Here is a 27,637-nt window from a genome sequence, read left to right as displayed (position 1 = left end):
GGGAGTCCCTCATCTCACCGGCACAGAAAGCAGAATGGCCACGAGCTGTCAAAACCTGCAGCATTCAGCTTTCTGTTCTGGAGAGATCTCTAAATCAGCCTGAGAGGAAGGAATTAACTTAGTGTACAGATTGTCAGTGTTTGACAGCTTCAAAGAGCTGTCAAATGCTGATATTTCATCTGTCAAAAGCTCTTGACAGATGAAATGTCAATCTGTGACGTCACCTGTTGCCGGGTGGCCCTTAATTGGCCTGCTGAGGCCGCTGGGCGGGCTCAACAAGGTCAATCAAGTGAAAATTGCGTGGGTTGGCCCCCTCATGATTTTGAACACCTCTATCAAATCTCCTCTCAACCTTCAGCATATCAGAAAAACAAACTATTGGTAGAACGTTTATTAACTTTTTTTAATTTTCTGATCTTAACTAGATGAGAAGCGTTCTTGGAAATCAGAAGCTGAAATAGACATGGAACTTTTTCATCAGGTGAGTTCAGACACTCGAAGCATTTTTCATGAAGGGGAAGGAATGTCTATGTTCAAATGTACTCTCCCTTTATCTATTCTGTAATGTCACACTTAATTCCTGCAACACTTTCCGGTCATGCCTATTTCCATTCTGTCTTTTCTGTCATGCTGTTTCTCTCATGCCTAACTGTCCTGCCATAAACAATATACCAATCTATACATATGATGTATTTGTCTTTGATTTATTCCTCCCAACTACCATCTTCAAGATAGGTGGTACAACAATAACAACAACTTGTATTTATATAGCACCTTTAACGTAGTAAAACGTCCCAAGGCGCTGCACAGGAGTATTTTAAGACAAAAAAGTTGACATGGATCCACATAAATTAGGGCAGGTGACCAAAAGCTTGGTCAAAGAGGTAGGTTTAAAGGAGAAAAGCGAGGTAGTGAGGCGGACAGGTTTAGGCAGGGAATTCCAGAGCTTAGGGCCTAGGCAACAGAAGGCACGGCCACCAAAGGTTGAGTGATTATAATCAGGGATGCTCAAGAGGGCAGAATTAGAGGAGCACAGATATCTTGGGGGGTTGTGGGGCTGAAGGAGATTACAGAGATAGGGAGGGGCGAGGCCATGGCGGGATTTGAAAACAAGGATGAGAATTTTGAAATCGAGGCGCTGCTTAACCTTGAGCCAATGTAGGTCAGCGAGCACAGGGGTGATGGGCGAACGGGACTTGGTGCGAGTTAGGACATGGGCAGCCGAGTTTTGGATGACCTCAAGTTTATGTAGGGTGGAATGTGGGAGGCCAGCCAGGAGTGCATTGGAATAGTCAAGTCTAGAGGTAACAAAGGCATGGATGAGGGTTTCAGCAGCGGATGAGCTGAGGCAAGGGCAGAGACGGGCGATGTTATGGAGATGGAAGTAGGCGGTCTTTGTTATGCTGGATATGTGGTCGGAAGCTCATTTCAGGGTCAAATATGACACCAAGGTTGCGAACAGTGTGGTTCAGCCTCAGACAGATGTTAGGGAGAGGGATGGAGTCAGTGGCTAGGGAACGGAGTTTGTGGCGGGGACCGAAAACAATGGCTTCGGTCTTCCCAATATTTAATTGGAGATAATTTTTGCTCATCCAGAACTGTATGTCGAACAAGCAGTCTGACAATTTAGACACTGTGGAGGGGTCGAGAGAAGAGGTAGTAGGTAGAGCTGGGTGTTGTCAGCGTACATGTGGAAACTGCCGCTGTGTTTTCGGATGATGTCGCCAAGGGGCAACATGTAGATGAGAAATAGGAGGGGGCCAAGGATAGATCCTTGGGGGACACCAGAGGTAATGATGTGGGAGTGAGAAGAGGAGCCATTGCAGGTAATTCTCTGGTTACGATTAGATAGATAAGAATGGAACTAGGCGAGTGCAGTCCCACCCAGCTGGACGACGGTGGAGAGAGGCGTTGGAGGAGGATGGAGTGGTCAACTGTGTCAAAGACTGCAGACAAGACAGGAAGGACGAGGAGGGATAGTTTACCTTTGTCACAGTCACAAAGGATGTCATTTGTGACTTTAATGAGAGCCGTTTCGGTACTGTGGCAAGGGCGGAAACCTGATTGGAGGGATTCAAACATGGAATTGCGGGAAAGATGGGCACTGATTTGGGAGGCGACAACACGTTCAAGGACTTGAGAGGAAAGGGAGGTTTGAGATTGGGCGGTAGTTTGCAAGGACGGAGCGATCAAGGTTTGTTTTTTGAGGAGAGGGGTGATGACGGCAGATTTGAGGGAGAGGGGGACAGTACCTGAGGAGAGAGAACCGTTAACAATATCAGCTAACATGGGAGCCAGAAAAGGAAGTTGGGTGGTCAGCAGTTTGGTGGGAATAGGGTCGAGGGAGCAGGAGGTGGGTCTCATAGACAAGATGAGTGCAGAGAGGTCATGAGGGGAGATCAGAGAGAAACTGGAGAAAGATGTGAGTTCAGGGCTAGTGCAGGGGGGAACCTTAGAAGAAGTTTAGCCCAGTGGGCATGGGGAAGGAAGTGAAGTGACAGAGGCAGCTGAACGGATGGTCTCAATCTTAGAGACAAAGAAGTCCATGAGCTCCACACACTTGTTATCAGAGGTGAGAGTGGAGGATACAGGGGAGAGGGGTTTAAGAAGACGGTTGGCAGTCAAGAATAGGGCCGGGGTTTATCTTTGGATTCTGGAATAGTGAGTCATTTTGGCAGATGAGAGCAGGGCCCGATAGTGCTTTATGTGGTCCAGCCAGATCTGGCGATGAATGGCTAAACCAGTTGTCCGCCATATCCGTTCGAGTCTGTGTCCCTTGGACTTAAGGGAATGAAGATGAGAGCCGTGCCAGGGGGAACGGCCAGGGTGAGAGAGCATAATTGTTTTAGTAGGGACTAGGGCATCAAAAATAGTGGTGAGGGTGTGGTTAAGCAGATCAGTAGCTGCAGAAATGTCATGGTGAATGGAGGGCCAGAGGCTGGAAAGTTGGGATTTCATAAGTGCAGTTGTAAGAGAGTTGGGAGAAAGTTTTTTCCAGGGGCTGACACAGAAGGAAGTAGGGTTGGGGGGTGGGGGGGTGGTGGAAGGGGGAATGTGGGTGGAGAGCGATACGAGGAAATGGTCAGAGATGGCCTTATCTGCGATTGACACGATGGGAGTAGCGAGACCACGAGAGATGGCAAGGTCGAGGGGCTGGCCGTGAATATGGGTTGAGGAGTTTACATGGAGGGAGAGATTAAGGGAGAATAGGAGGCTAGTGAACTCAGAGGAGAGAGAGCATGATGAATTGAGATGGAGGTTGAAATCACCGAGGATGAGAAGTCGTTCGGTGCAGAGGCTGAGGGAGGAGAACAGTGAAGATATCTCAGTCATAAAATTTTTATGGTACTTGGGTGGGCGGTAGAGAACAAGGATTTTAAATGAGAGGTGAGAGGGGTGAAATAAGGTGAGATGCTCAAAGGAAGAGAAGCTGCCGGAGGAATAGGAGGACAGACCAAGGTGTGATTTGGTGATGAGAGCCACACCGCCACCATGGCGGTCTGAGCGGGGCAAGTGGTGGAAGGTATAGCCAGGTGGAGAGGCTTAATTTAAGGGTAAGGTATCATCACCCCTCAACCAAGTTTCCGTCAGTGCTCTTGGGCTCTCCCAGCTGTCGTCTCCAAGGTAGTTGCCACCTGAGCCCAAACAGGACTTGTGTCTGTAGCTCGATAGCAAAATACTGCAGATGCTGGAAATCCGAAATAACAACAGAAAATGCTGGAAAAACTCAGCAGGCCAGGCAACATCCGTGGAGAGAAATTAGAGTCGACGTTTCGGGTCTAACCCTTTTTCAAAACTGGAAAGGAAATGAAATAGATTGAAAGGCAGGGCTGGGAGAGAACAAAAGAAGTGAAGAGACATTAAGAGGTATTCAAAACGAGACGAGATGGTGTTAGGACTAGTGGAGACAAAAGACGGCTCTAGATTAGGTGTGAAATGTTCTGGCAGAATGAGAGACAGCTGCCATGTGGGAGAGAAAAAAAAAGAAGAAAGGCGGGGGGGGGGGGGGGGGGGGGGGTGGGGAAAGGCCCAAAACAAAGATGTGGATAAAATATAAGCTAAAATGTAATGGGGGCCGAGGTTATGATCTGAAATTGTTGAACTCGATGTTGAGTCCGGAAGGCTGTAAAGTGCCTAATCAGAAGATGAGGTGCTGTTCCTCGAGTTTACGTTGAGCTTCCGTGGAACAATGCAAGAGCCCGAGTACAGTGAGGTCTGAGTGGGAATGGGGCGGTGAATTAAAGTGACAGGTGACCGGAAGCTCGGGGTCCCCCTTACGGACTGAACGGAGGTGTTCCGCAAAGCGGTCACCCAATCTGCGTTTGGTCTCCCCAATGTAGAGGAGACCACATCGTGAGCAGCGAATACAGTATAGTAGATTGCAAGAAGTACAAGTAAATCGCTGTTTCACCTGGAAGGGGTGTTTGGGGCCCTGGACAGTGGGAAGGGGGGAGGTATAAGGTGTCTAGCTGGTGCCCTGGCCTGACTTCTGGTGCCCATCGCATTAAGAAATAAAATAGCAAATTAGCACTTTAAAAAGGCACATAAATGTTTTTTTAAGTACTTAACCAAACTAAATATGCTTCTGATCACTGCCGGAAATGTGGGTTTTCTTCATGTAGAGGTGATAGCCCCTAAAAAATGTTTGCCATGCTAGCTGGAGAACTCCCTATTTAAATGTCGCTATGTGTTGTTTAAGTGATGCAAGTGTCACATTGTGGGATGTTGAACTCTGCTACTATGAGGGAACCTTGGTGTAATATATGTGAAAAATGCTACTACAGGAAACTTTGTGTTATCCGGAGGCGAACCGTCCGGCAAGCTCGAGCCACCGGCAAAAATCAGGAGCTGTTTTTTATTCTTTTCGTTTCTTTTCTTTGCTTTTTTTGAACAGTCAAGCTCTGCAACGTCTGTAGCTAAGCAACAGCTTCAGCTAGAGACGCTACAGAGACGCTTGCCGACTGTTTAGAGGCTGTTGCTAAGCAACAGGGTTTGTTGATTCATACGGAGATGAAAATCTCCGTATGTTTCAACATTAGCTCTGGAGTGTACGGCAGTTTTGAGGGAACGGCAGCAGCTCGGTCCCATCGGTGCCGGATAGCACAAAGTTTCCTGTATTGAGCTAATCTTATCCCTCAAGCGTTACATTCATAGAACAGCGGGGTTAGCAATTATTAATGAGATTTCAGAAGGGGTCTGTGAACCAGTATGGTGAAGACAATGAAAGATAGTTTGACATTCCACTGATTATTCACACTCATTGTTGCTGCATCAACTCTATTTATTTGAATTCAGCAGAGGTTATTGTCAAGTTAGGTTGGTGAATTCCACTGGGGTGGTGAGGGTGGGGGTTGTGGGGGTGGGTGGGGAGTGGAAAGACGAGAGCCACCTTGACTAACAGCTGATACTAGAGACTGGCTTTTGGAAACGGAACACTTCACACGTACTCGGGCAGCAAAGGACCTTGAGAAGAATGGAATACAGATAACGGGTTAGAAAATAAGGAAGACGATTCATTGAAGTGGTGTAATGTTAAGTGTTCATTATTTTTACATTGTGTGAAGACAAGTTATGTTGATGCAGATAAGTGAATCTTATTATAACTATTGCTCTGTATTTTCACTGGAAGGGAAATAAAGCAGATTAACTATTCATATCATCTTGTCTCATCAACTGTTCACTGTAGGGTTATGTAAGGCAGTGTGAGTCAACTCCCATAAAACCAAGCTGCTCAGACTGCTTAAGGGAGTTACTGATGCTACTGAATCGAAGAAGTTCCGTATGGTAGATACGAATCTGTACCAACAGGCTTTTGCAGCTCACTTCTGGAAAAGCCATTTACTTTTTTTAAACCTTCCAGGGAAGGATCCTTCTTCAACCCTCTTTCCCGCTCCCTTCCATCCTCACCCACTCCAAGCCCTGCCTACATCCTCATACTGCTTCTCATTGTACATAGTTGACCTTGCTTTTACCCTCTCCTCATCTCCACTCCAAATGCCTGTGTCTTGCATCTTACTCCCTGCTTTTTTTGCCATCCTTCACTGCTCCTGCCTTGCCTCAAGTACCTGTATCTTTCCCACGCTCCCTCCTTCCACCTTTTTCTTTTTATTCGTTCATGAGATGTGGGCATTGTTGGCAAGGCCGGCAATTATTGCCCATCCCTAATTGCCCTCAAGAAGGTGGTGGTGAGCCGTCATTTCAGAGGGAAAGTAAGAGTCGACCGCATTGCTGTGGGTCTGGAGTCACATATAGGCCAGACCGGGTAAGGACGGCAGATTTCCTTTTCTAAAGGACATTAGTGAACCAGATGGATTTTTACAACAATCCGGTAATTTCATGGTCACCATTACTGATACTAGCTTTTTATTCCAGATTTATTTAATTAACTGAATTTAAATTCCCCAGCTGCCATGGTGGGATTTGCACTCACGTCTCTGGATCATCAGTCCAGGCCTCTGGATTACCAGTAACATAACCACTATGCTACCATACCCTCATGCTGATCTCACTCGGCCGCAAGCATCTGTACCTTCGTCTCTTCCCCATTTCCTCTCATTCCCAATTGCTGGGTTCACTCCGCCTCAAGCATTTCCATGTTCCCCCTCAAGCATTTCCATTTTCCCCCTCATCCCCAGTCCCAGGCCAAGCACCACACTTGCTATTGTGGCCTCGCCCTGACAAAACCGATACGCCAAGCTTTTCTCAGCAGCAGCTTGTGATCCCCTTCCCACTGTCTAGAATCTCCATCCCAATACTCTTACACCCAGCATCCCCCTTTCACCAGTGCTTTCACACACCACCACCCTAGTGTTCCATACCTCAAAACCGTCCTACTCCTAATATCATCACCATACCCCAGTACCCCCCTGCCAGTGTTCCTGGATCCCATGTCCTGTCTCCTACAATAATCACATTGCTCCCCCCCACTCAAGTACTACTACCTCCTACCAACCAGCATCCTGGAACATTTTCCCCCATCATCTTTGTATCCTGGGCTTTTAAAAATTAAGTTAAAAAAATTAACTACATACATAACTGAACATTTAATAATAATCAAGGCCACTGATTTAATTATTTCACAAAAATATGCACATATTGTTTTGGACACCAAGGGATATGGGGATAGGGTGGGATAATTTTTTTAAGTTTATTTGTTCACGGCATTTATTGTCCATTCCTAATTGCCCTTGAGAAGGTGAGCCGCCTTCTTGAACCGTTGCAATCCTTGTGGTGAAGATACTTCCACAGTGCTGACTTTGTCATAGCGGTTTGGTACAACTGAGTGGCTTGCTAGGCCATTTCAGAGGGCAGTTAAGAGTCAGTCACATTGCTGTGGGTCTGTAGTCACATATAGGCCAGACCGGGTATGGATGGCAGATTTCCTTCCCTAAAGGACATTCGTGATCCTGTTGGATTTTACGACAATCCGGTAGTTTCATGGTTACCATTACTGATACTAGCTTTTTAATTCCAAATTTATTTAATTAACTGAAGTTAAGTTCCCCCAGCTGCCCTGGTGGGATTTGGACTCACGTTTCCAGATTATTAGTCCAGGCCTCTGGATTACTAGTCCAGTAACATAACCACTATGCTACTGTACCCCCTATGGAGTTGAGGTAGAAGATCAGCCATGATCTTATTGAATGGCAGAGCAGGCTCGAGGGGCCATCTGGCCTACTCCTGCTCCTATTTCTTATTCATGGGATTCAATCCTGAAAGTACCACTAACAGACCTGTGATACTTTGAATAAGTTAAATGCATTTTTATTACAATTACCCTAAATCAGTGGCCCATATAATACAAAACCAGAAAAAGCTTGAAACACTCAGCAGGTCAGGCAACATCTGTGGAGAAACAAATTGATGTTTCAGGTCTAAGTCCGTTTCGCAGGCTGATAGTAGATCATGTATTACATGGGTTAAAACAGCATATCCGCTGCTCGCCAGAAGCAGCGCCATGAGGAATCCACAAATCTACTTATATATTAAAATTGTTGAATGGGTCACAACATTCCATTTCAAAATGCATTGAAAATTCCTCCCTTAATAACATCCCCAAGTTCTTCCCTCAACCCCCCCAGCTTCAGTCACAGCATCTGCTCTCTACCCCCAGCCCCAAGTAATGTAGCTTTTTATCCCACAGAAAAGTGCCAGTCCAGGTGTCTGGCCTCTCCTCCTATCTATCCATCCATTCATCCAACCAACCAAAACACCACTTCTGGCTGCTTCCCTCTCTTTCGCCTCTCCACTGCCACCTCAAGCACTGCTCACTATTTCCCCCCACTTTCTTCCCTCTTACGGCACCACAGTGGAGCTCGTAGCAGAGTTCTGTAGTTGCTGCTGTAAGCAATTCCAGTGCTGCATACCTTGGGTGGGATTTTCTGATCTCAAGCGAATTCCTGTCCATATTATGTAGCTGTCAGAATCACTTGCAACAGCTGCAATAGAAGTTGGGTAGGAGCGGGGGTAGGGGAGGAGAGTCCATGCTGATTATTGTTCATGCATGTGGACACTCGGACTAAATCCCCAAAATGTTGACTGCCAAAAGTGAATGGTCGGCAGATATTTTCAGTATGGATCCAATCAGCAGTTGGTCTAGGGATGCTTGATCCAGACACTAGGTGCAAAGAAAAATACTCAGAAAATGATGTATTCTCCATCATAGACATCTCTTCACCTTGATGAAGACAAAACATGTTATACCATTGTGTAGCAGAATGTAGCTTCTCCTATACAAGTCATCACATACTCAAATATCAGCTTGGCTGTCTGGGAAGCCACTGTGCAAAGCCGGAGTATTTTCCTTGTCAGGGTATCGTAGCCTAGTGATTATGGTATTGGACTAGCAACCCAGAGGTCGTGAGTTCAAATTCCACCATGGCAAGTTGTGAAATTTAATTTAATAAATCTGGTAAATTGTGGGCTAGCACCAAAAAATAAGCTTCAGGAAGGGAACCTACCACTTCTACCCAGTCTGGCTAACACATGACTCTGTTATACGTAACAGCTCAATTCTGCACACACAGATGGGATTCCAGGCTGAGATCATAATCTTCCATGTTTTAACAAAGTTTTGATCTTTCACTGGTGCCAAATATATCCACAGACTTGCTCTTTGCTCAGGACACGTTAGTTTCCCTTCCATTTTGAATTTCACTGTTGTTTGTTGCATTGTTTTATCCCTAAACAGGCAAATGATTATTTTTTTTACACATTCTTAAAAGGATTTGAGATTATTAATATTACCTGTATTCATCATACATGTGATTTTGTTTTGCTATTTTCTTTTCAAAGAATCACCTTATTGTTAAAGTTCCTCCATATCACAATCCACACATAACATCACCAGTTTCAGTTGGAATATATGTCGTTACCAATGCTGGAAGGTCACATGAAGTACAGCCTTTTACTTTCACTCCAGATCCAGGTTAGTGAAGCTCAATACAATGTTTTTGCATCTTTGTCTATTTAAATCTTTCAACTCTGAGAGCTAAAAACTTGACCTATCCTGGCCAGCAGGAGCAAATGTAATGTTTGTTAATGAAGTAGTAGCCTTGCTGAAAGCTGCTGTTAAGGACTAGCCTCTAGCCAGTTACTGATACACTGCCAGCTGAAAAAAAGAGTGACCAGTATGTTGGCATTACCAGAGCATAGCAACATTTTGACAAAGTTCATTTCCAAATTTTACATCTGATTCCAACATTCTCCTTCCAGACAAATCTTCCTTAAATATTAAATGAATGTATTCTGAGTTCAACTAAAAACCCCATTAGCTATATTTTGCTTTATGTTTTTTTTTTAGTTTTGGCACATCTGCTATGGCAGGAATGTCCAAATTATAGCCAGCGGGTCACATGCAGCTCATCAGCCATGGAACCAGCCACAAAACTCAGGCAACTTAGTTTTATTTGCACTTGGATATTTCTTATTTGCTGGTTTGTCTTGCTTGATTTTTTGGGGCCTTGAGCTTTTGCAATGGCCTCTTTTTATGGCCTTTTGCAATGGCCTGTGTGACTGCCTCATTGGTGAATAAATCCTAAATCAGGAAACTTAAGATCTGCTAAAAGCTAGAGCTTGAGATATATGCAAAGTGGAGGGAGCATTGACTTTATATGTGCCCTGTGAGACTCCATGCACCTTATTAAGCCAAGAAACTTTGACTCTCCTATGCTATTAGATACAATCTATAACTTTGGGGAATACTATTTTACAGTTTTAAGGGACAAATGTTTGCTAGAACGTTCTTAAGAATGTAACCTATAGTCGTGATTCTTGCTTCAGCTGCCTTCCTTGGGAACTAAATGAGGGATGTATATAGATGAAAAGCTCAAATGTTTGGCCAAGGGAAAACTGGACGAAAAGTTGAATTTTGAAAATTTCAGTGTGTGTTCTATTTGTGCTTCAGGAAACTCACCAGATGTCAGTGTGAAGAAAGAAATTCCTGTACAGCCATGTTCCTTTGAAGAAGCAATGCAAGGTAAAATAGTATTTCTTTATACCTAAAAATGACAAAGTAAAATTGCCTGTACAACTAGGGGCCCTAATTTCCCATACACAGCAAATTGCTGAACTTAACTGGATCGTCAAATTCAGCAACACAAGTGGAGGTCAGGAATTTAGAAATGTAAAGGAGTAAGTTTTTGGGAAGTAGGAGTGCCTAGGTATTAAGGGCACAGACAGTGATAAATAACTTGTGGGTTCCTGTGACCCCTTCCCTCTCGATGGGAAATCTGCAGGGTTTCCACCTTGCATCACACTTCATCTCCATCAGCTAGTCACTTATCTTAGCCAGAATCCAGAAGCATCCCCTAAGAGGCTAAGAAGGGGAGAAAAATATATATTTAAAGAAGTTGCAAACAGTGCAAGTTTTCACTTTTTACGTGGGGGAGGTAGAGTTCAGTTATGAAAGGTTGCCCAAGAACATAGTCCTGTCAATGGTATGCATGTAAATGGTATCATTATAGCTACTGCTGTTTGAGGAAGTGAATTGAGTTGCAGGAGGTATTTGAAGGTCAAACTTTATGTACTGCTTTGGGTACATGACGTGTAGTCATCAGTATAATGTTTGAAAGATAATGGCCATGTTTTTATCAACTGTTCACCATCCTGTTGCTAACCTCTGTGACCTGCATATTATGCAGTCTTAACGTTTATGCATTTCAGGTTACCGAAGATTACTATTTCATGTTGTTCTTAATGCAAGAATAATTTTGTATGTGCTGTTTTGTATATCTCTATTGCATATATGATCCTTTCAGATCAGCCCACTGATCAAATTTTCTACGATCAACACTAAACTGCCTACTGGATAATAGGAAGCCACACAGAGCCTCACACAGATGCTTTATATCTTGCCACACATATGAAATGCCAAAAATGTTGGTTTTGATATCAACCATTCTGACACTTCATAGATATGAAATTAATTAAAGTCAGCCAGCATGGTTGAGCGTTTTGAAATTTTAAGTAATGACTTCTGATCAGCCAAGTGCTCTGTACAAGTGGTTATTTATGTGATGTTTTTAGCTTTAGTTACTCGTCTAGCTCCACCTTTTTTCTAAAATATGCATACAATTAAGTGTGGAGATAGAACAGTTTACTTAAACCTATACAAAAAAGAGAATAATGTATTAAAAAATGGTGCCAGGAAGCCTGTACAATCCAAGCAATATCACATAAAAGATTTTTTTTAATTTGTTGTGGGGATGTGCTGATGTTGGCAAGGCCACATTTTCCCCATCCCTAGTCTGCCCCAAGGTGGTGGGCCTTCTTCTTGAACCACTTTAGTCCTTATGGTGATGGTACTCCCACATTGGTGTTAGATATGGAATTCTAGGACGTTGACCTACGAAGGAATGGTGATCTATATCCAAGTTAGGATGGTGCATGACTTGGAGGGGAACTAGGAGGTGATGGTATTCCCACAACAAATCTTTATTCTAACTACCATTTTTTTGACATTTTGAAAGAAAAGTCGTTTTCTCCTCTTTCTCTATTTCTTAAACCTACATGCTTAAGTTCACTAGAAATGCTGTTCAGAGATCAGAGATTGATACATGTGAGACCAGTCTGGGGTAACTATGATAGCCCCCCCCTGTGGGAAAGTGCCCATCCTCTACAATGCATTTCCATGGGGATTACTGTAGCGCAATCAGAAAGAACACCACTGCCCAATTGTTCTTCTCTCCAAGACGGAGACATCACTGCACCACTATTGACCTGGCTAAGATCAGCTAACTCAGCACAAATCAGGAATCAAATCTGGAGAGCCCTTCTGGTTTGATTTAGTTGTGCTGTAAATTTAACCATTTCTGTTCTCCTACAACATTAGTCTAAAAGATTACAAGCAACCCAGTGCATTATTGACGCATTGTGCCACAATGTAGTATGTATGTTTGCACTTATAGTGGTTTTCCCAACCTAAGCTATGCTTTTGAGGGGAGGGCACAGACAAGATATTCCCACACTGTTTGGTAAAATCTGAGGCAACACATGCTAATTTCCCCTCCCAGTGTAAGGCTGAAATAGCACCAACAGAGTCCTTGAAACAGGGCATCCTGTCAGCTTAGTGTGTGGTGGTGCTGGGAGGAAGAATAACAAGAAAAATAAAGATAAAACTTCCATTTACAACAGCCATAACTAGCAAATCATGCAACTTGGCTTTAATAACTCAGGAAGTAAATCAGGAAACACTAAAATATGGCCCTGTGTCACAAAAAGGTCACTAGCTGCATACTTTAAATCAGGAATGTCTAACCTGCAGCTGGCAATCCAGGCAACTCTATCCTATTTGCACTTGTATTTCTTAAAATCTGATGTGTCCTGTTTGAATTTTGTGGGCCTAGAGGTTTGGAAAGATAGAATTCTTTCAGAAAATTATATTTTGGGATACACTATATGAGTAATTTGAGAATGACATATGATAAGTGTAGCATGCTTAGGCGGAACAGGTAACTTTGGACCTATGGTTCCCAAAGCTTCCCACCACTAGGATTTTCCTTGTGTCATGTCTGGGTCTGTTGTAGACTAGTTGATCGAGATTGATTGCTATGATTAGTCAACAACTCCATTATCATTGTATCATGCAACTACCAGGATGGTAGAAGGTGAACTAGATGGGCCGTGGTCTTTCTTCATCTAGCAATTCCTATGTTTCTATGTTGGGGCTGTTTTTAGCGCTGTTGCCTCATTCGTACATAAAGGTCTGTTAGTATAAGCAACTTAAGATGTATGCTAATTAATAGGAACATGGATTTTAACTGTATATTTAACCCTCAGTGTTCCATGGTCCATTGGACACCCGCTGCTTTAAATCGTCTTCAAAGTTAACGTTTTAGTAAAATCTGTCTGAACCTTCTGCCGTATTTCAATCAATGAACAAGCGTATCCTGGTCAAAAGAATAGTTTTCTTGGTTTATTATGGGGTTGAACCCTTTAAGAGGCTTTACTCTCGGTATCTTAACTGAAAATTCATACTACAGTGTAGTTATTATTATTCCCTTGAGCTAGAATACCATCTGTGATTACCTGGAAAGCCATGATGCATATAGAAACTAATTGCCTGCCAATGTAGGTCAGCTAATATTACTTTCTCAATGTAATCAACAGGAAATAGGACAGACTATTGCCTGATAATGTTACACAACAGGAACTATTGTCTAGATGGTTGCCAACCCTCTAGAATTGTCCTGGAGTCTCCAAGAATTAAAAATTAATCTCCAGGATACTGCTGTGAGCAACTCGGGAGAAAAATCATTGGGACATTGAAAACATTTTAGCATTACCTTATCTCCAAATGCTTACACTCCATATATTTACTTTCCTGAATCCCCTTTACAACATTATAAGCTTTACCCAATTAGTATGGCACCCATTCATTAATCTCCTTGATGGCCGTTTTCAGATGAATTGCATACTTATTTTGATAGATTACACCTTCCAACCAACAACCCCTCATACGTGAGGTATTTTGGGAGTCTTATACTTCGATCTGCTCAACCTTGTAGTGGTAGAGTTAGGATACGAGTAGCAGAGTTTTGGATGAGCTCAAGTGTATATAGGGTGGAAGATAGGAGGCCGGCCAGGGCGAGCATTGCATTAGTCTAGTTTGGAGGTAATGAAAGCATGGATGAGGGATTCAGCAGCAGATGGGCTGAGGCAGGGAGGAGATTGGCAATATTATGGAGGTGGAAGTAGGCAGTCTTGGTGATGGAGAGGATATGAGGTCATAAGCTCATCTCAGCATCAAATAGGACGCCAAGATTAGAAACAGTCTGGTTCAGTCTGAGACAGTGGCCAGGGAGGGGGATGCAATCGGTGCCTAGGGAACAAGAGTTGTTCCCTAGTGATGGCCAAAGACAATGGGCTGGATTTTCATTCAGAAGTTGGGAAGGAGGCGGGACTACAACTTTCAGGTTGTAGTCCCACCTCCATCGAGATGTGGCCAATCCACGCGATTTTCACTTGATTGACCTTGTTGAGCCCACCCAGCGGGCTCAGCAGGCCAATTAAGGGCCACCCGGCAACAGGTGACGTCACAGACTGAAATTTCATCTGTCAAGACTTTTGACAGATGAAATATCAGTGTTTCACAGCTGCTTGAAGCTGTCAAACACTGACAGTCTTACTTCTAACCTGAGTCCTTCTACGCAGACTCAGTTAGAAATCTCGCCGGCACTGAAAGCTGCAGGCTGTCACTTTTGACAGTTCGCGGCCATTCTGCTTTCTGTGCTGGCTGAATGATGGACTCCCGAAGCCTAGAGGAAGGAAGGCTAAAAAGGTAAGTACAGGTAATTTAAACTTCTTTACACGCTTTAGACACACCAAACACACTTACCTTTGCACTCATGCACACATCACTCACCTGAACACCGACATCTCGACCCCTCCAAGTCCTTCAACCCGACGGCCCGATTCCTCTAACTTGGCATGGTTTGGAGCCGTCGGGAATCCCACACGACAACCTTCAAAATAGGGATTAGGCTAAAAACTGCCTGTTAACTATCAGTTAATTGGCATTAATCCCTTCCCGCCTCGAGTCGGCGGGTCCCAGTGCGGGGCGGGTACCCGCCTCCTTTGAAACTTACATGGAGGCGGGTTTTGGGCGGGATGGTGTCGGGGCCCCCGAATTCAGGATTTTAGCCCCCCGCACGCCTAAAAGCTCGCCTCACGGCACACTGAAAATCAACCCCAATGGGTTTGGTTTTCCCAATGTTCAGTTGGAGAAAATTTTGGCTCATCCAAGACCAATGTTCTGCCTAGCACTGATTGCGAGGTCCCGTGCAGGCCGCTCACCAGCTCCTGCCGCTGGTAGAGGTCCCGTGCAGGCCGCTCACCAGCTCCTGCCGCTGGTAGAGGTCCCGTGCATGTGGCCGTGCAGCAAATTTAAAGGGCCTGCGCAGGGAAAATGAATTAGAGGGAACATTGTCCAGGACTAAAGCTAAACTTGTCTGATATATCAAATTTTATTTAATTCAACCTTTTTTTTCTTAGAACTCGTTATTTTATCAATTATTCCAGTTTTCCTGAACTGCAACCAATACAATCCCACTCTAACTGGACTAAGGCATCGCATACACTCGCACTCTCCTGAGTCGGTCACTATTTTTAAAGTCCCAGGTCCTCGGCTTTTCTGATAAATAAAAATTCCTTTAACTCATTAATTTTTGGACACTTTATCTGAGTTCCATCTGGGTGCCAATTGTTGTATTACTTATGGCCATATAGTACAGACCCAGCTGTTTAACCCGTGTCAACGATTATTATATTTATTAGACTCAGAAGCAGAGGGATTAAGGAACCATACATATTTGATTTAAATCCTTTACTTAGTTTATTTATTGTTTCTACAATTCATAATACAGTATTATTCTTACTTGGCCTTCAACACTGCCCTGCCAAGCGCAATCTAGGGCTGCACGCCTGAACAATGTCCCAGTCCTTCTGTTCCAGTGTTTTGTCCCTTCCTGATCACCTTCTCTTCAGCGTGCCATCTTTTGTTACTTCCTGATATTTATACTCTTGTTTACATCTCAGGAAGAGTAATTTTCCTGACAAGCAATTCTTTCTACAAACTTCTTCCAGTTTATGCTTATTCAGGGGACAGAGAAGACTTTATGTGAGAGTCCTAAGTTAAAGTCTGAAATCCAGTAATGGAATGAAGTTAACTTGCAGACAGGGTGGAGTCTGCTTGGAGCATCAAAGAGCTAGGCCGCAAATTTTCTAGCGGAGGCGGGATAGTGGTGGGAGAGCTGGTTTCCGGGTTCCAGTCACAAAGCTGGCTGCAGCTGCTCTGTAAACGGGATTTTCCCTTGATTGGCCTTGTTAAGCCCGCCCTGCGGGCTTCCCGAGCAATTAAGAGGAAGCGGGTCTGATGACATCATTTGATGACGCGTCATCAGCCGGTTTCCTTAAAGGGACCACATCCACATGGAGTTTGACAGTTGTTCTGTCAGTGTTTGACAGCATTGAGGTGCTGCAAACACTGACGAGCACTGCACAAAGGTGGACGCTTGAACCCAGGCTCTCCAATGACTCCCTCCATATGCTTATGGAGGGAGTCACAGTACGCAGGAAGGTTCTCGTCCTTTCCAAGGGCGGAAGAGACTTCCCCAGGACACCTACGCAGCCTGGTTGCACATGCGCAGGAGGGCTAAAGCAGGGATGTTGTCAGGGGTCCCTGGCTGCAGTGGCGCCGACCTTTCAATGATCTCAGTGGATCACGAACGTTACTGCAAAGACACACTCATACTCACCCTGCTGTGCCACTCAACACATTCCTATCACTCTGCCTTCCCTACCCTACTCCTGCACATCCTTACTCACAACAACTTACCTTGCACCTCCACTCAACCCTCTCTATCTACTTTTTCACTTCCCCATCTCACTGGCCATCCCTCACACTCACCCTCATCCTACTGCAAGCATACCAACTAACAACACACAAGGGTAGGCACTTTATTTTATCTATTTTTACAACACTGCCCCTTATTGGACAGATCTGAGCACACCTTGAGAAGTGTCTTACTGAGTTCCAGTGAATGTTCAGACATAACTCTCCCCACCCCCCCCCCCCCCCACCCCCGGCTATAGTGATGAGTGTGCATGGAATGGCTTGTACTGGACATTAAAGGGATGCTTCACGGTGCTGGTGTGGGATGTTGTCAACCTGGTGCATCATGTGGTAGCCAGGGTTAACAGCGTCAAGTGAAGTAAATCTGGCCATGGTGATGCCATCGCTGGCTTCCTGGGCAGCAATGTTGTCAGGGGCTGATGCCCTGTGTCCTGTGCAGCATCAGGTGATGGCGGAGAAGGTTGGTGATGTTGTTGGTGTGCCTGGTGATGTTGGTGTTGGGGCTGATCGTGGAAGGATTTGGAGGACCAAGGTCTGATTTTTTCAAGGGCACTGATGTTGCTGCAATAGATGGCAGCTGCGGGTGAGATGACAGAAGCAATCTATCAATGGTGAGATGGTTTCTCCCGATGAGGTGGCACTGGATATACAGTTGGCTCTAAAAAAAAAAAAAAAACTTGCAAGCTAAAGAAATTTCTATATGTATTAAAAATGCAGTAACCAACATTTTCTGCTCTCTGAAACTCACCATATGCAACATGGCATCCTTTACAGCACTTCTGCAGCTGTCCGCTTATCAGAAACATCAGAGCAGACTCAAAACACGGCAGGTTGAGCTGGCATGTTCCCGAACAGCGGGTAACCCGTAGGGGAGAACGTAAAATTGGAAGGAAGCCTTAAAATAGTATTAAATTGACTCTTAACAAGCCATTTAACAAGCTCAATTGTATCCCCCGCTGCTTGGAGTCGGGTCAGTTCTCCGCTGACTGACCCGACACCTGGGAGACTCGCGTGGAGGCAGGTTGACAGCGGGTTTCCTACCCGCTGTCAATCTTTGCTATTTTGACAGCGGACCCGCCTCCAAACCCGCCCTGTGAGTGCCGGCAAATTCGCGGCCCTAGTGTCCAGGTTCGAAGACACTTATGGAGAGGGAGTGACCCTGGAGCTGTTCAAGGGGCAGAGTATCAGTGGGCACGTTGCTGGAGGTTGTTCAGCGAAAACAGAGTCAGGAGGAGCAGAGAGTCTACCTTGAGCCAGCAGAGGTTGATCCAGGGGTCCAGTGGAGGTGCAGTGGCCTCAGGTGTTAGTAGGTATGCACCAGTGGATCCGGTATATCAGCAGAGGACCGAGGATGAATGCCAGTGAAGTCTAGGGAGCCGGGGAGGGTGAAAGGTAAATCCACAGGTTCAGTGCAGATAATGAAGCTGCTCTGAGGAATGGCTCTAGAGAGGTGAGGAGCACACAAGATCGGGAGCAGCAGTAGGAGAAACCTGTCCAACCCAGTACAGGGAAGGGTGACAGAGAAGTTCTGAAGGATGTGTGGAGGCAGCGGCCATGGGAAGCAAATGGAAAGCAGCAAAGCAGGTATCATTCAGGAGATCACCACAGCCTCAGCCTGTCTTAGCTCTGTAATCTATCCCAGCCTGTGCCCTCATGCATCCCTCCTCCCTCTGCTCCACAATCGGTGGTATAGCTTTCTGCCACCTTGATCCTACTCTCTAGAACTCCCTCCTTGCTACTTATCTCTCCACCTGCTCAAAATCTGTCTTTTAGCCACACTTTGAAATGCCTGGCATGTTTTCTAAATTAAAGATGCCATATAAATGAAAGTTGTTGATTTTTCAATTGGGAAGTTCTAACTACTGAAGGATGACAGAGGATTGGTGCATATCTACTTTAGGGTTAGGGTGCGATTCTGGGGAAGAATTAATCTGAAGTTGAGGTGGCTATAATACTGAAAGGAGCTTGCTTGGGATCATGCTAAAAAATCACTAGATTTGGCTCACTGATAATCTTTACAAATGCATTCAAAGGAGTATGTACTAGATTGAAATCATATTAACCTCAATAGTGTTAGCAAAGATGATGGTAGCAATATCACCACTATACCCAACAGTAAATTTGTTTCTGATACGTGGGTTAAATGTTTACTTTCAGAGTATGCACAGGAAATTAAAGGATGATTTAGTATCAATAAAATGAATGCAGTACATGATGTTAGAAACATGTTTGTTCTTTTTTCCTTTTGTGCACGTATTTTTTTAGCTTTGGTCAGGAGGGGGTTATCATAGCTGAAGTATGACTAATTATTCCTTCTTTTTCATAGCTGCAGCAATGAAAGTCACAGGCTGTAACCTGGATGAAGCAAATCTCCCCAGTGCCTTGATATCACCCCTTCTACCATCAGTTGTGATAAAGAATGAGGAGACAATTCCAATGGACGTGATATCGAATCACACACCATCTACAGTCTTTAAAGTACTAATTTTTTTCAACAGGCATATTTTTTTTTAATACTTTATTGAGCAAAAAAAGCTACATGGTACTTCTACATCCCTGTTGTATATAATGCCTTGTTCTGGAAGCATATCTCTGTTCTCTCTTCCTCAGTCATTAGTAGCAGCTTATATGTTACTAGTTTCTTCACTGTTAATTTTGCCACCTTGTGTGTATTCATGTTATGATTTGTACAATCTTCAGTAATTTTCATGTCATCTTATGTTTTTCTAAACTTTTGATATTTGTGTAGCTATCAACATTAGCTTCAAATTTTGGAAATGTGTTATTATTTTTGTATCAAGATCTGTCATTGTGTGGTTAAAATGCTCAACCAGCCTTTTGTCCTTAACGTTGGTTAATGTTGACATCTGGTTTTGCCTAGTATACATTTTGCCTTCTGACATTACACAATTACCACCAGTTGCAGTGTGTTCCAAACTATCAACATAAGAAATAGGTGCAGGTGTAGGCTATTCGGCCCTTTGAGCCTGCTCCACCATTCAATAAGATCATGGCACATCTACCTCAACTCCACCTTCCCGCACTATCCCCATATCCCTTGATTCCCTCAATATCCAATTAGATCTCTGTCTTGAATATACTCAACGACTGAGCATTCACAGCCCTCTGGGGTAGAGAATCCCAAAGATTCACAACCCTTTGAGTGAAGAAATTTCTCCTTATCTCAGTCCTAAATGTCCAACCTCTTAATCTGAGACTGTGACCCCTAGTTCTAAACTCCCCAGCCAGGGGAAACATCCTCCCAGCATCTATCCTGTCAAGTCCTGTAAGAATTTTATATGTTTCAATGAGATCACATCTCATTCTTCTAAATTCTAGGGAATATAAGCCTAGTCTCCTCATCGGACAATCACCCCATCCCAGGAATCAGTCCAGTAAACCTTTGTTGCACTCCCTCTAAGGCAAGTATATCCTTCCTTAGGTAAGGAGACCAAGACTCTACTCAGTTCTCCAGGTGTGGTCTCGCCAAGGCCCTATACAATTGCAGTAAGACTTCTTAACGCTTATACTCCAATCCTTTTGTAATAGGCTAGGTGGCTTACACAGTGTTTTAACATTAGGGACAGAAGTGCTACAATTAGTTTACAAGATAACTTCCATATAACAAAAGAAAAAAGATAATCCATTGTGACTCTGCTTAGAGCCCATGGGGTTAATTTATCAAATCATAATTTTCCTTCTGTCACTGTGGGGAAATATTAACTTAAAATTAAGAAACTTATATTTAATAATGTCCAATATCTTTAAATTTCATACTAAAGTTGTTGCTTGGTGAACTTAAACAGCTGTCAGTGGAAAGGGTTAACTCCTTTGCAGGTTTTTAAGAAGGTGGAGTGAAACATTGTCAGGCGCACGCAATTGTGTCACTTCACGTAAATTTAAAAAAACTTTCCCGATCGAAAAAGACAGTTGTGTTTTCACACTTTAACTAAACACGAACAGAACAGATAAAACAAAACAAACTAGCACATGCTTGCAGAACCAGTAAATTACATCATATTTCTAATTGTCCTTTCTTCAGATGCCTTTCCAAAATACTGTAAAAACATTGAATATAACTGGAGAAAAATTAGTTTTTTACATTTAAGCAAATCAAATCAAACTGCTTTGGAAGATTTCACCATAGCAACCGCGACTCCAAGGTTAAATGTTAGACTGATACTTAATCTTTTGTTAAACAAACTTTTTGTTGCTCTTCTCAGTTTTTACACACCAGCTTAACTTAAATTGTAGTTCAAAGTTTTTTTTCCAATTCTTGGGGCACAATCTTATTCGCACATTCTTAAAACTTCCAAAATCCAAGCAAGAAAAAAGTGTTAAAATGCTTTTAACACAGAAGTGGGAGGAGCTAAAACACACATAACAGACATTTTTTTTAAGACAGACTTTTCAGACAAAAGAAATACTGTAACTTCTTAAACATTCATAGTCAGGAAAACATTCACACTTTAACACACATTTTCATGCAAACTGAAATTCCAGCATTTTTAAGGTTCCTTTCACTCAGCAAATCTTGTGTTTTATTTGTCTCGGCACAGATGTTAATAACTTCCATTTCGGTAAAGCTTTAAATTTCTCTTTTGTTTCTCTTTTTAAATCGGTGTCTCAGCAGCATTTCCTGGCTTTCCAAATCCCTGTTTTTTCCCTTCCTTTGCTGAGTTTTCAGATTGGTTAGCCTGCAAATTAGATCTTTTTCCTTCTTTATCTCTCCCTCTCTCTCCTGCACTTTATGCTTTACCTCCTTCAGGCTATCTATCAACTGTTCCCGGTGATATGCCAACGCCATTGTATTTCTGGTTTTACCTTTCACAAGCTCTTTACCACTCCCTTCTTTCAGAGAGAATAAAACACTATACTCAGTCTAAGCAACGATCAGTCTAAGCAACGACCGGAACCTTACAACTCCTAACTCTGTGATCCCACTTCTGACACCACTGTAAGATTAGGAGCACAGGCCACACACAGATTACCCAAAAGGGTTTTAGAAGTTGCAAGGCTTTTATTAAAGAGCTACAGTTTTAAAGCATAATCAGATATTACATATGGTTTAAGCTGAGTATAATAGACATACAACCCGTGACAATAGAGAGCGATCTACGACTCCCGAATCGGAATGCCATGACCGGACGGACGGGGAGGCAGTACGGTGGTCTCGGATTGGGTGGATTCCTGCAGTCTGCTGCAGCGGTCACTTCCGTTGGGTCATCTCTCAAGCTGTTGGAGGTGTTAGGCCATCATCCACCTCAGAGGCTAAACTTGACCAAGGTGTTAGGCCGTAGCCACCTCGGGGAAGCCTTCGCCCCTAACTGCCTGATTTCCTCTCTCGGTCGTCTATATTTATAGTTATTTCAGTGGGCTGGTAATCACCTGGTGTCAATCATTTGATCCCCCATCCTATTGTCCAATTGTGAAGCGGGAAGGCATCCCTCGCCATTCCTTTCTGCATGACTGACAAGCCTCCCTCTTATCTTTCTGAGGAATGTTTTGTTATGTTTCTTTAAGGACATTTTATGACTTTTCGGCTCCATTTTTGTCTATTATCCCCCACCCTGTGTTTTGCATTTTACGATTCCCTTATCACTTCTATTTGTCTTTTGATGCTTGATATTTGACCTTGCTGGCATTTCTGCTCTCTGTTCCCGGCTGCATGTTGTCAGTCTCTGTTCTAAGAATTAAAACCCATCTTTGAATCTAACAGCTATTTCTTACAATAAAGGCAAACATACCATTTGCTTTCCTAATTGCTTGCTGTACCTGCAAGTTAACTTTCAGTGATTTGTGTACAAGGACTCCCGGGTCCCTCTGAATGCAAACATTTCCCAATCTCTCACCATTTAAAAAATATTCTGCTTTTCTATTTTTCCTACCAAAGTGGATAACTTCACATTTCTCCACATTATATTCCATCTGTCATGTTCTTGTCCACTCACTTAACCTGTCTATACCCCTTTGCAGCCTCCTTGCATCCTCCTCACAACCTACTTTCTGACCTAGCTTTGTAACGTCAGCAAACTTGGATACATTGCACTCAGTCCCCTCATCTAAGTCATTGATATAGATTGTAAATAGCTGAGGCCCAAGCACTGGTCCTTGTAGTACCCCACTAGTTACAGCCTACCAACCCAAAAATGCCCCATTTATTCCTACTCTCTGTTTCTGTCCATTAACCAGTCCTCAGTCCATGCTAATATATTACCCCAATCCCATGAGCCCTAATTATGTGTCCCTGACCACTAACCAGACCTGTACCACTACCTAAGCTAAGGGGTGTGACTGCCTCCTGGATCAAAATGCCCAGATAACTCTCTCCCTCCCTGATGCTATGCAATTTCTGCATCTCGAACTCCAGCTTAACAACTCTGAGCTGCAGTTCCTCGAGATGCAGTCACTTACTGCAGAGGTGGTTTTCCGGGATCGTGATGCTCTCCACAAACTCCCACATGCTGCAGTTGCGGAACACCACCTACACTGCCATCCCTATATAACCTTGTTTTATTTACTTAATTAAATATATAAACTTTAATTAATTAACTTAGCTTCTAGTTTAGTTTTTTAACTAATTACTTGATCTAGTTTAAGTTATAGGTAGATTAAATTTAATATTTACCTGTAACACTAAGCACTACAAGTATTGGAGGCAAAAAACAGCACCACCTTTGCACTCTCTCCAAATTCCCAACTTTTACACTCTGTTTAGGTGCACTTTGTTTAAGACCATGCTGTGCGTCAGCAGATATTGTTTACTTTTATACACCTTTGTGCCACACCCAAGCTACAAGTGCTGGTTCAACGCTACAAGAGTTTAAAATATGAAGATCTTTCAATTTTTTTTAATTAGCAGTAGTGTAAAAAGTGTAAGGCATGGCTATAATCTTAATATTGCTTTGAATTAGTATTTTTGTTTTTTTTTCCCCCGTTAAGACTCAAGAGATGGGAGCAGGACAGCAATCTTTGGAAATCTCTTCAAACGTCACAGCAGGGGCTCCATTCTCTGCATCTGTCTCTCATCAAGGGGGAGACAGTGAGCAGCACCAGCAAATTCAACCAAATGTGTTTCCAAGCACAGATGATCTGGCTACAGTACAGAAACAAGACATTTCTCAGCCATGTACCTTTCAAGCATCGAAATGTACCAGCCAGCTCCAGAATAATGAAGGTTTGCTTCAGCAACCAACCCAGTTTCACAATGCCAGCATATTGCTGGATTCAAGGGAGGTACAACCAAGAGAAATTTTGCAGTCTGGTGTAGCCAAGATATCCTTATCCCAAATGCCTGAGTCTGCGCTGCAACAACAACAGCAGCAGAAGCAACAACAGCAGCAGAAGCAACAGCAACAATCTCAGACCCAGACACTACAGGAGCATTCATCCAATATATTCCAACCAAGCAGCAATGTATCACAGTTGCAGAATGCTTTGCACTCTATGCAACCAGGAAACTTTCAAACAAGTGCCGACAATGGCAGAAGTGGCAATGTTAGTCTTGTTCAACAGGCTTTGGAGGCTACTCAGCAGCAGTTGACCTCTGTCTTATTTACTGGATCTGGCCCACCGGAGACGATGCAACAACCTGTGGAACAGGTGCAAGACCAGATGAATGCAGGGCTGTTCCACCAAGTAAATACTATGCAGAGCAATCTCACTCAAAGTCTGTTCTCAAGTTCAGACAACTCATCGCTCCCTAGATCTGACAGTGTTCTCCCTGGACCTGAGAATTCATTGTCAAATCAACAAGTGTTAGAGTCCTCGACAGGCATGTTGATGGGAATGCAACAGAACATTTGTCCTGGATCAGGGCAGCTCCAGTCAGACTTGTATCAATCCTCTAAAGTAATGAGTGGCCGAGGTTCTTTAAATGGAAACCTCCAACAACCTGATATTTTTCAGCAAACCACTCATGTTATGTCTAGTCTGCAGTCCAGCGATGGAAACCAACATCAGATATCCCACAGTGGATTGTTTTCACCTGCTACAACTGTTGCAGGAAATGAAAACACAGGGAATCCTCAGCAGCAGACTTCTTCCTCAAGTGTCTTTCAGTGCTCTAACTCTATGGTTACTGTGGAAGAGGCCTCCGTGCAGTCGAACCAGAGACAAACCGATATGTTTGAGTCTATTGTGCAGATGCAGCAGAGTGGAGACAATCGGCCACAAGTAACTTTGTTTTCTAATACAGATGGGATGATGCATGTCAAAGCTGGTGGGTCTTCACAGCAAACTGGGATTTTTCAGCAGAGTGGGGAAATGATGTCAATGCAACCTGGAAACTTCTTACAGCAATCTCATCCATCATCTGAACTGTTCCATCAACAGAATTCCCTAAATCAGGTTCAAAGTGCAGCCCATTCACAAGAATCACAGTCTGGACTTTTTCACTGCCCGAGCACTGTCCTACAACATCAGAACACTGCTGCTTCCCAGGATCAAGTACAGTCAGCATTGTTTCATTCTCAAAACTCATTGGCAGTTCTTCAAGGCTCCTCAATTGCCCAAGACCAGCAACAAAGCACTCTTTTTCTTTCTCCAAACTCCTTGCCTTCACTTCAAAATAACAACATGTCACAAGAAAAGCAACGGATCAGCTTTTATTCACCACAGAGCTCGATTCCAACACTCCAGAGTTCAGGAAATCCTGAGCAGCAGTCTGTGAATGTCTTTCAGACCCAGGCACAAATGTCTCAGATTCAGAATACCATGATTTCTCAAGAGCAGCAACATCAACAACAGCAGCAGAGCCTTTTTCAACATCAGGTCACTTTGTCCTCTTCCCCGGCTAACACTTCTCCGCAAAATCAACAAGCATCAATCTTTCAGACCCAACACTCAATAGCTACACTTCACAACAGCACTTCACCTCAAGACCAACCTCAGAATGTTCTTTTTAACTCTCAAAATACCATTTCTCCAATAAATAGCAGCATGGCTTCCCAGGAACAACAACAACAGAACATCCTTTTCAACTCTCAGAATACCATGTCTCCAATGAATACAAATTTGGCTTCCCAGGAGCAGCAGAACCAAACTCTTTTTCATACTCAGCCTAATATGGTGTCAGTTAATCAAGAACCGCAATCATCCATGCAATTCCAAAATCAGACTGCAGTTTCTTCACTTCAAAGTAGTGGGACGCCTCAGGGAGACCAGCAGCAAGCATCAGTTTTTCATGGCCAACCTCAAATGCAGTTGGTTCAAAGTTCAGGAGGTTCCCAAGATCAACAGGTCACGCTGTTCATTTCCCAAGCTTCTATCACTGCATTACAGAACAATATGAATCAACAAGAGATACAGCAGTCCACTATTTTTAATCCTCAAAATAATGTGCCTGTCCTTCAGACCAACACATCTGTATCAGGTCAGCAACAAAGCACACTTTTTCACCCACAAGGAAGTATGAATCAGCTTCAGAGTACATCCGCATCAGCTCAGCAATCGACTGGCTTGTACTTGTTTGGAATTCAAAATGGTAAGTGTAACTTAAGGATAAACAACTTTATTGATTGAGTGAAGACCATTTGTCTGCCTAATTTAAATTTTAAAATATGTATTTTTCCCCCCAAATCCACGTTATTTTTATTGCATACTAATATGACTGGTTTCAAAAGATAAAACTCAGGAAACATTTTAAACCTGTTTTTTTTTTTTATTTTCTCCCATTTTTCCCCTTCCTCTCCTGAAGGCACTGACTCTTGCTGAGGTATAGTACTGCAGGTGCTGGATACCCTCCGGTAGCTCTTCCAAGTGGCCATTCTTCATGTGGGAGTGAGCGTCAGCGGGCTATTTGTGGATGGTATCACAGCCAAGCTCGATCTGTTCTTACACAACATCCATGCCTTCACACTCTCCAAACAGGGAAGTCCTGGCTGATTTCTTCCCCCACGTCCCAGTTGCTGCCCTGGCTAACTCAGCACAGATCAGAAATTGAACCTGGGACCTTCTGGTCTGTATGGCTTAATACTCCACCAATGATGTAAACCCATTGTTTAGTCAACAGTATATTAGTTGTACACTTAAAAATTGGACTATAATCCAGTCTTATTTCTGTAACATTCTCGGGTACTTTGAAATGCATTTTTGCACTGTTAAGAACAGCGTTTAAGCACTGTTCAAGGAATATTGAATAGAACCCTGACTTGAGTCGACTTAAGTCAGTGGGTCTCTTGGGTTAAACTTGGACGTGGATAAGAAATTGGCTGAAATAGAGGAAGCAACAATTATGAGTTAGGGGAACAATCACCAGATGGTGAGATATACCGATGAGTAGAGTGCCCCTGTTGTTTCTGATCTACCTAACTGAACTGGATTCAGAAAGTCAATGGGAGTTGGTCAAACTTGCAGATCTTGGCTTGTACAGATTCATCAATATCATTTTGTTTTTATACGCAATTCCCTAATTTTTCAATGCTTTTCCCATGTGCATTCCCACAGACGCAGCCTGGAAATTTTCCATACAAATGTGATCAATGTAAAGATACTATATAGATGTGCAGCATTCAGAAGATTATTTAAATAGGAATAATTTCCCAAGTCACCTCCTGGACACCCATTGGGCTGATTTGACACACATTATGAGCTGTAGTTTGCAGCAAAATGTTTGGAAGACAGCATTACCTATCCTAGGCAACATCTCCTTCCAATTAAGAATCTCAATAAAGACAATGGTATTTAACTTTCCTGTTTTGGTCACTATGAACCATATTCAGGTAAAGACCAGATGGATACTATTTCCTCTGGTTGCAGTGTCAATGACAAGGAGTTATCAATTTA

General features: G+C 43.4%; 1 protein-coding gene across 1 annotated transcript in view; it reads left to right on the top strand.

Annotated features, from left to right (window-relative positions):
- nfat5b (nuclear factor of activated T cells 5b) overlaps window positions 1-27,637 on the top strand; it is a 176,600-nt gene that overhangs the window by 130,224 nt on the left and 18,739 nt on the right. Inside the window, exons 8-12 of the mRNA XM_085991713.1 lie at window positions 426-481; window positions 9,295-9,427; window positions 10,406-10,477; window positions 19,179-19,330; window positions 23,795-26,336. Of these exons, the coding sequence (XP_085847839.1) occupies window positions 426-481; window positions 9,295-9,427; window positions 10,406-10,477; window positions 19,179-19,330; window positions 23,795-26,336 (2,955 nt within the window). The remainder of the gene's footprint in view (window positions 1-425; window positions 482-9,294; window positions 9,428-10,405; window positions 10,478-19,178; window positions 19,331-23,794; window positions 26,337-27,637) is intronic.

The sequence above is a fragment of the Somniosus microcephalus genome, chromosome 6, assembly GCF_052327205.1.
Source record: "Somniosus microcephalus isolate GS21.2 chromosome 6, FLI_Smic_1.0, whole genome shotgun sequence".
NCBI classification, from domain to species: domain Eukaryota; kingdom Metazoa; phylum Chordata; class Chondrichthyes; order Squaliformes; family Somniosidae; genus Somniosus; species Somniosus microcephalus.
This window is presented reverse-complemented; position numbering and strand designations above follow the sequence as displayed.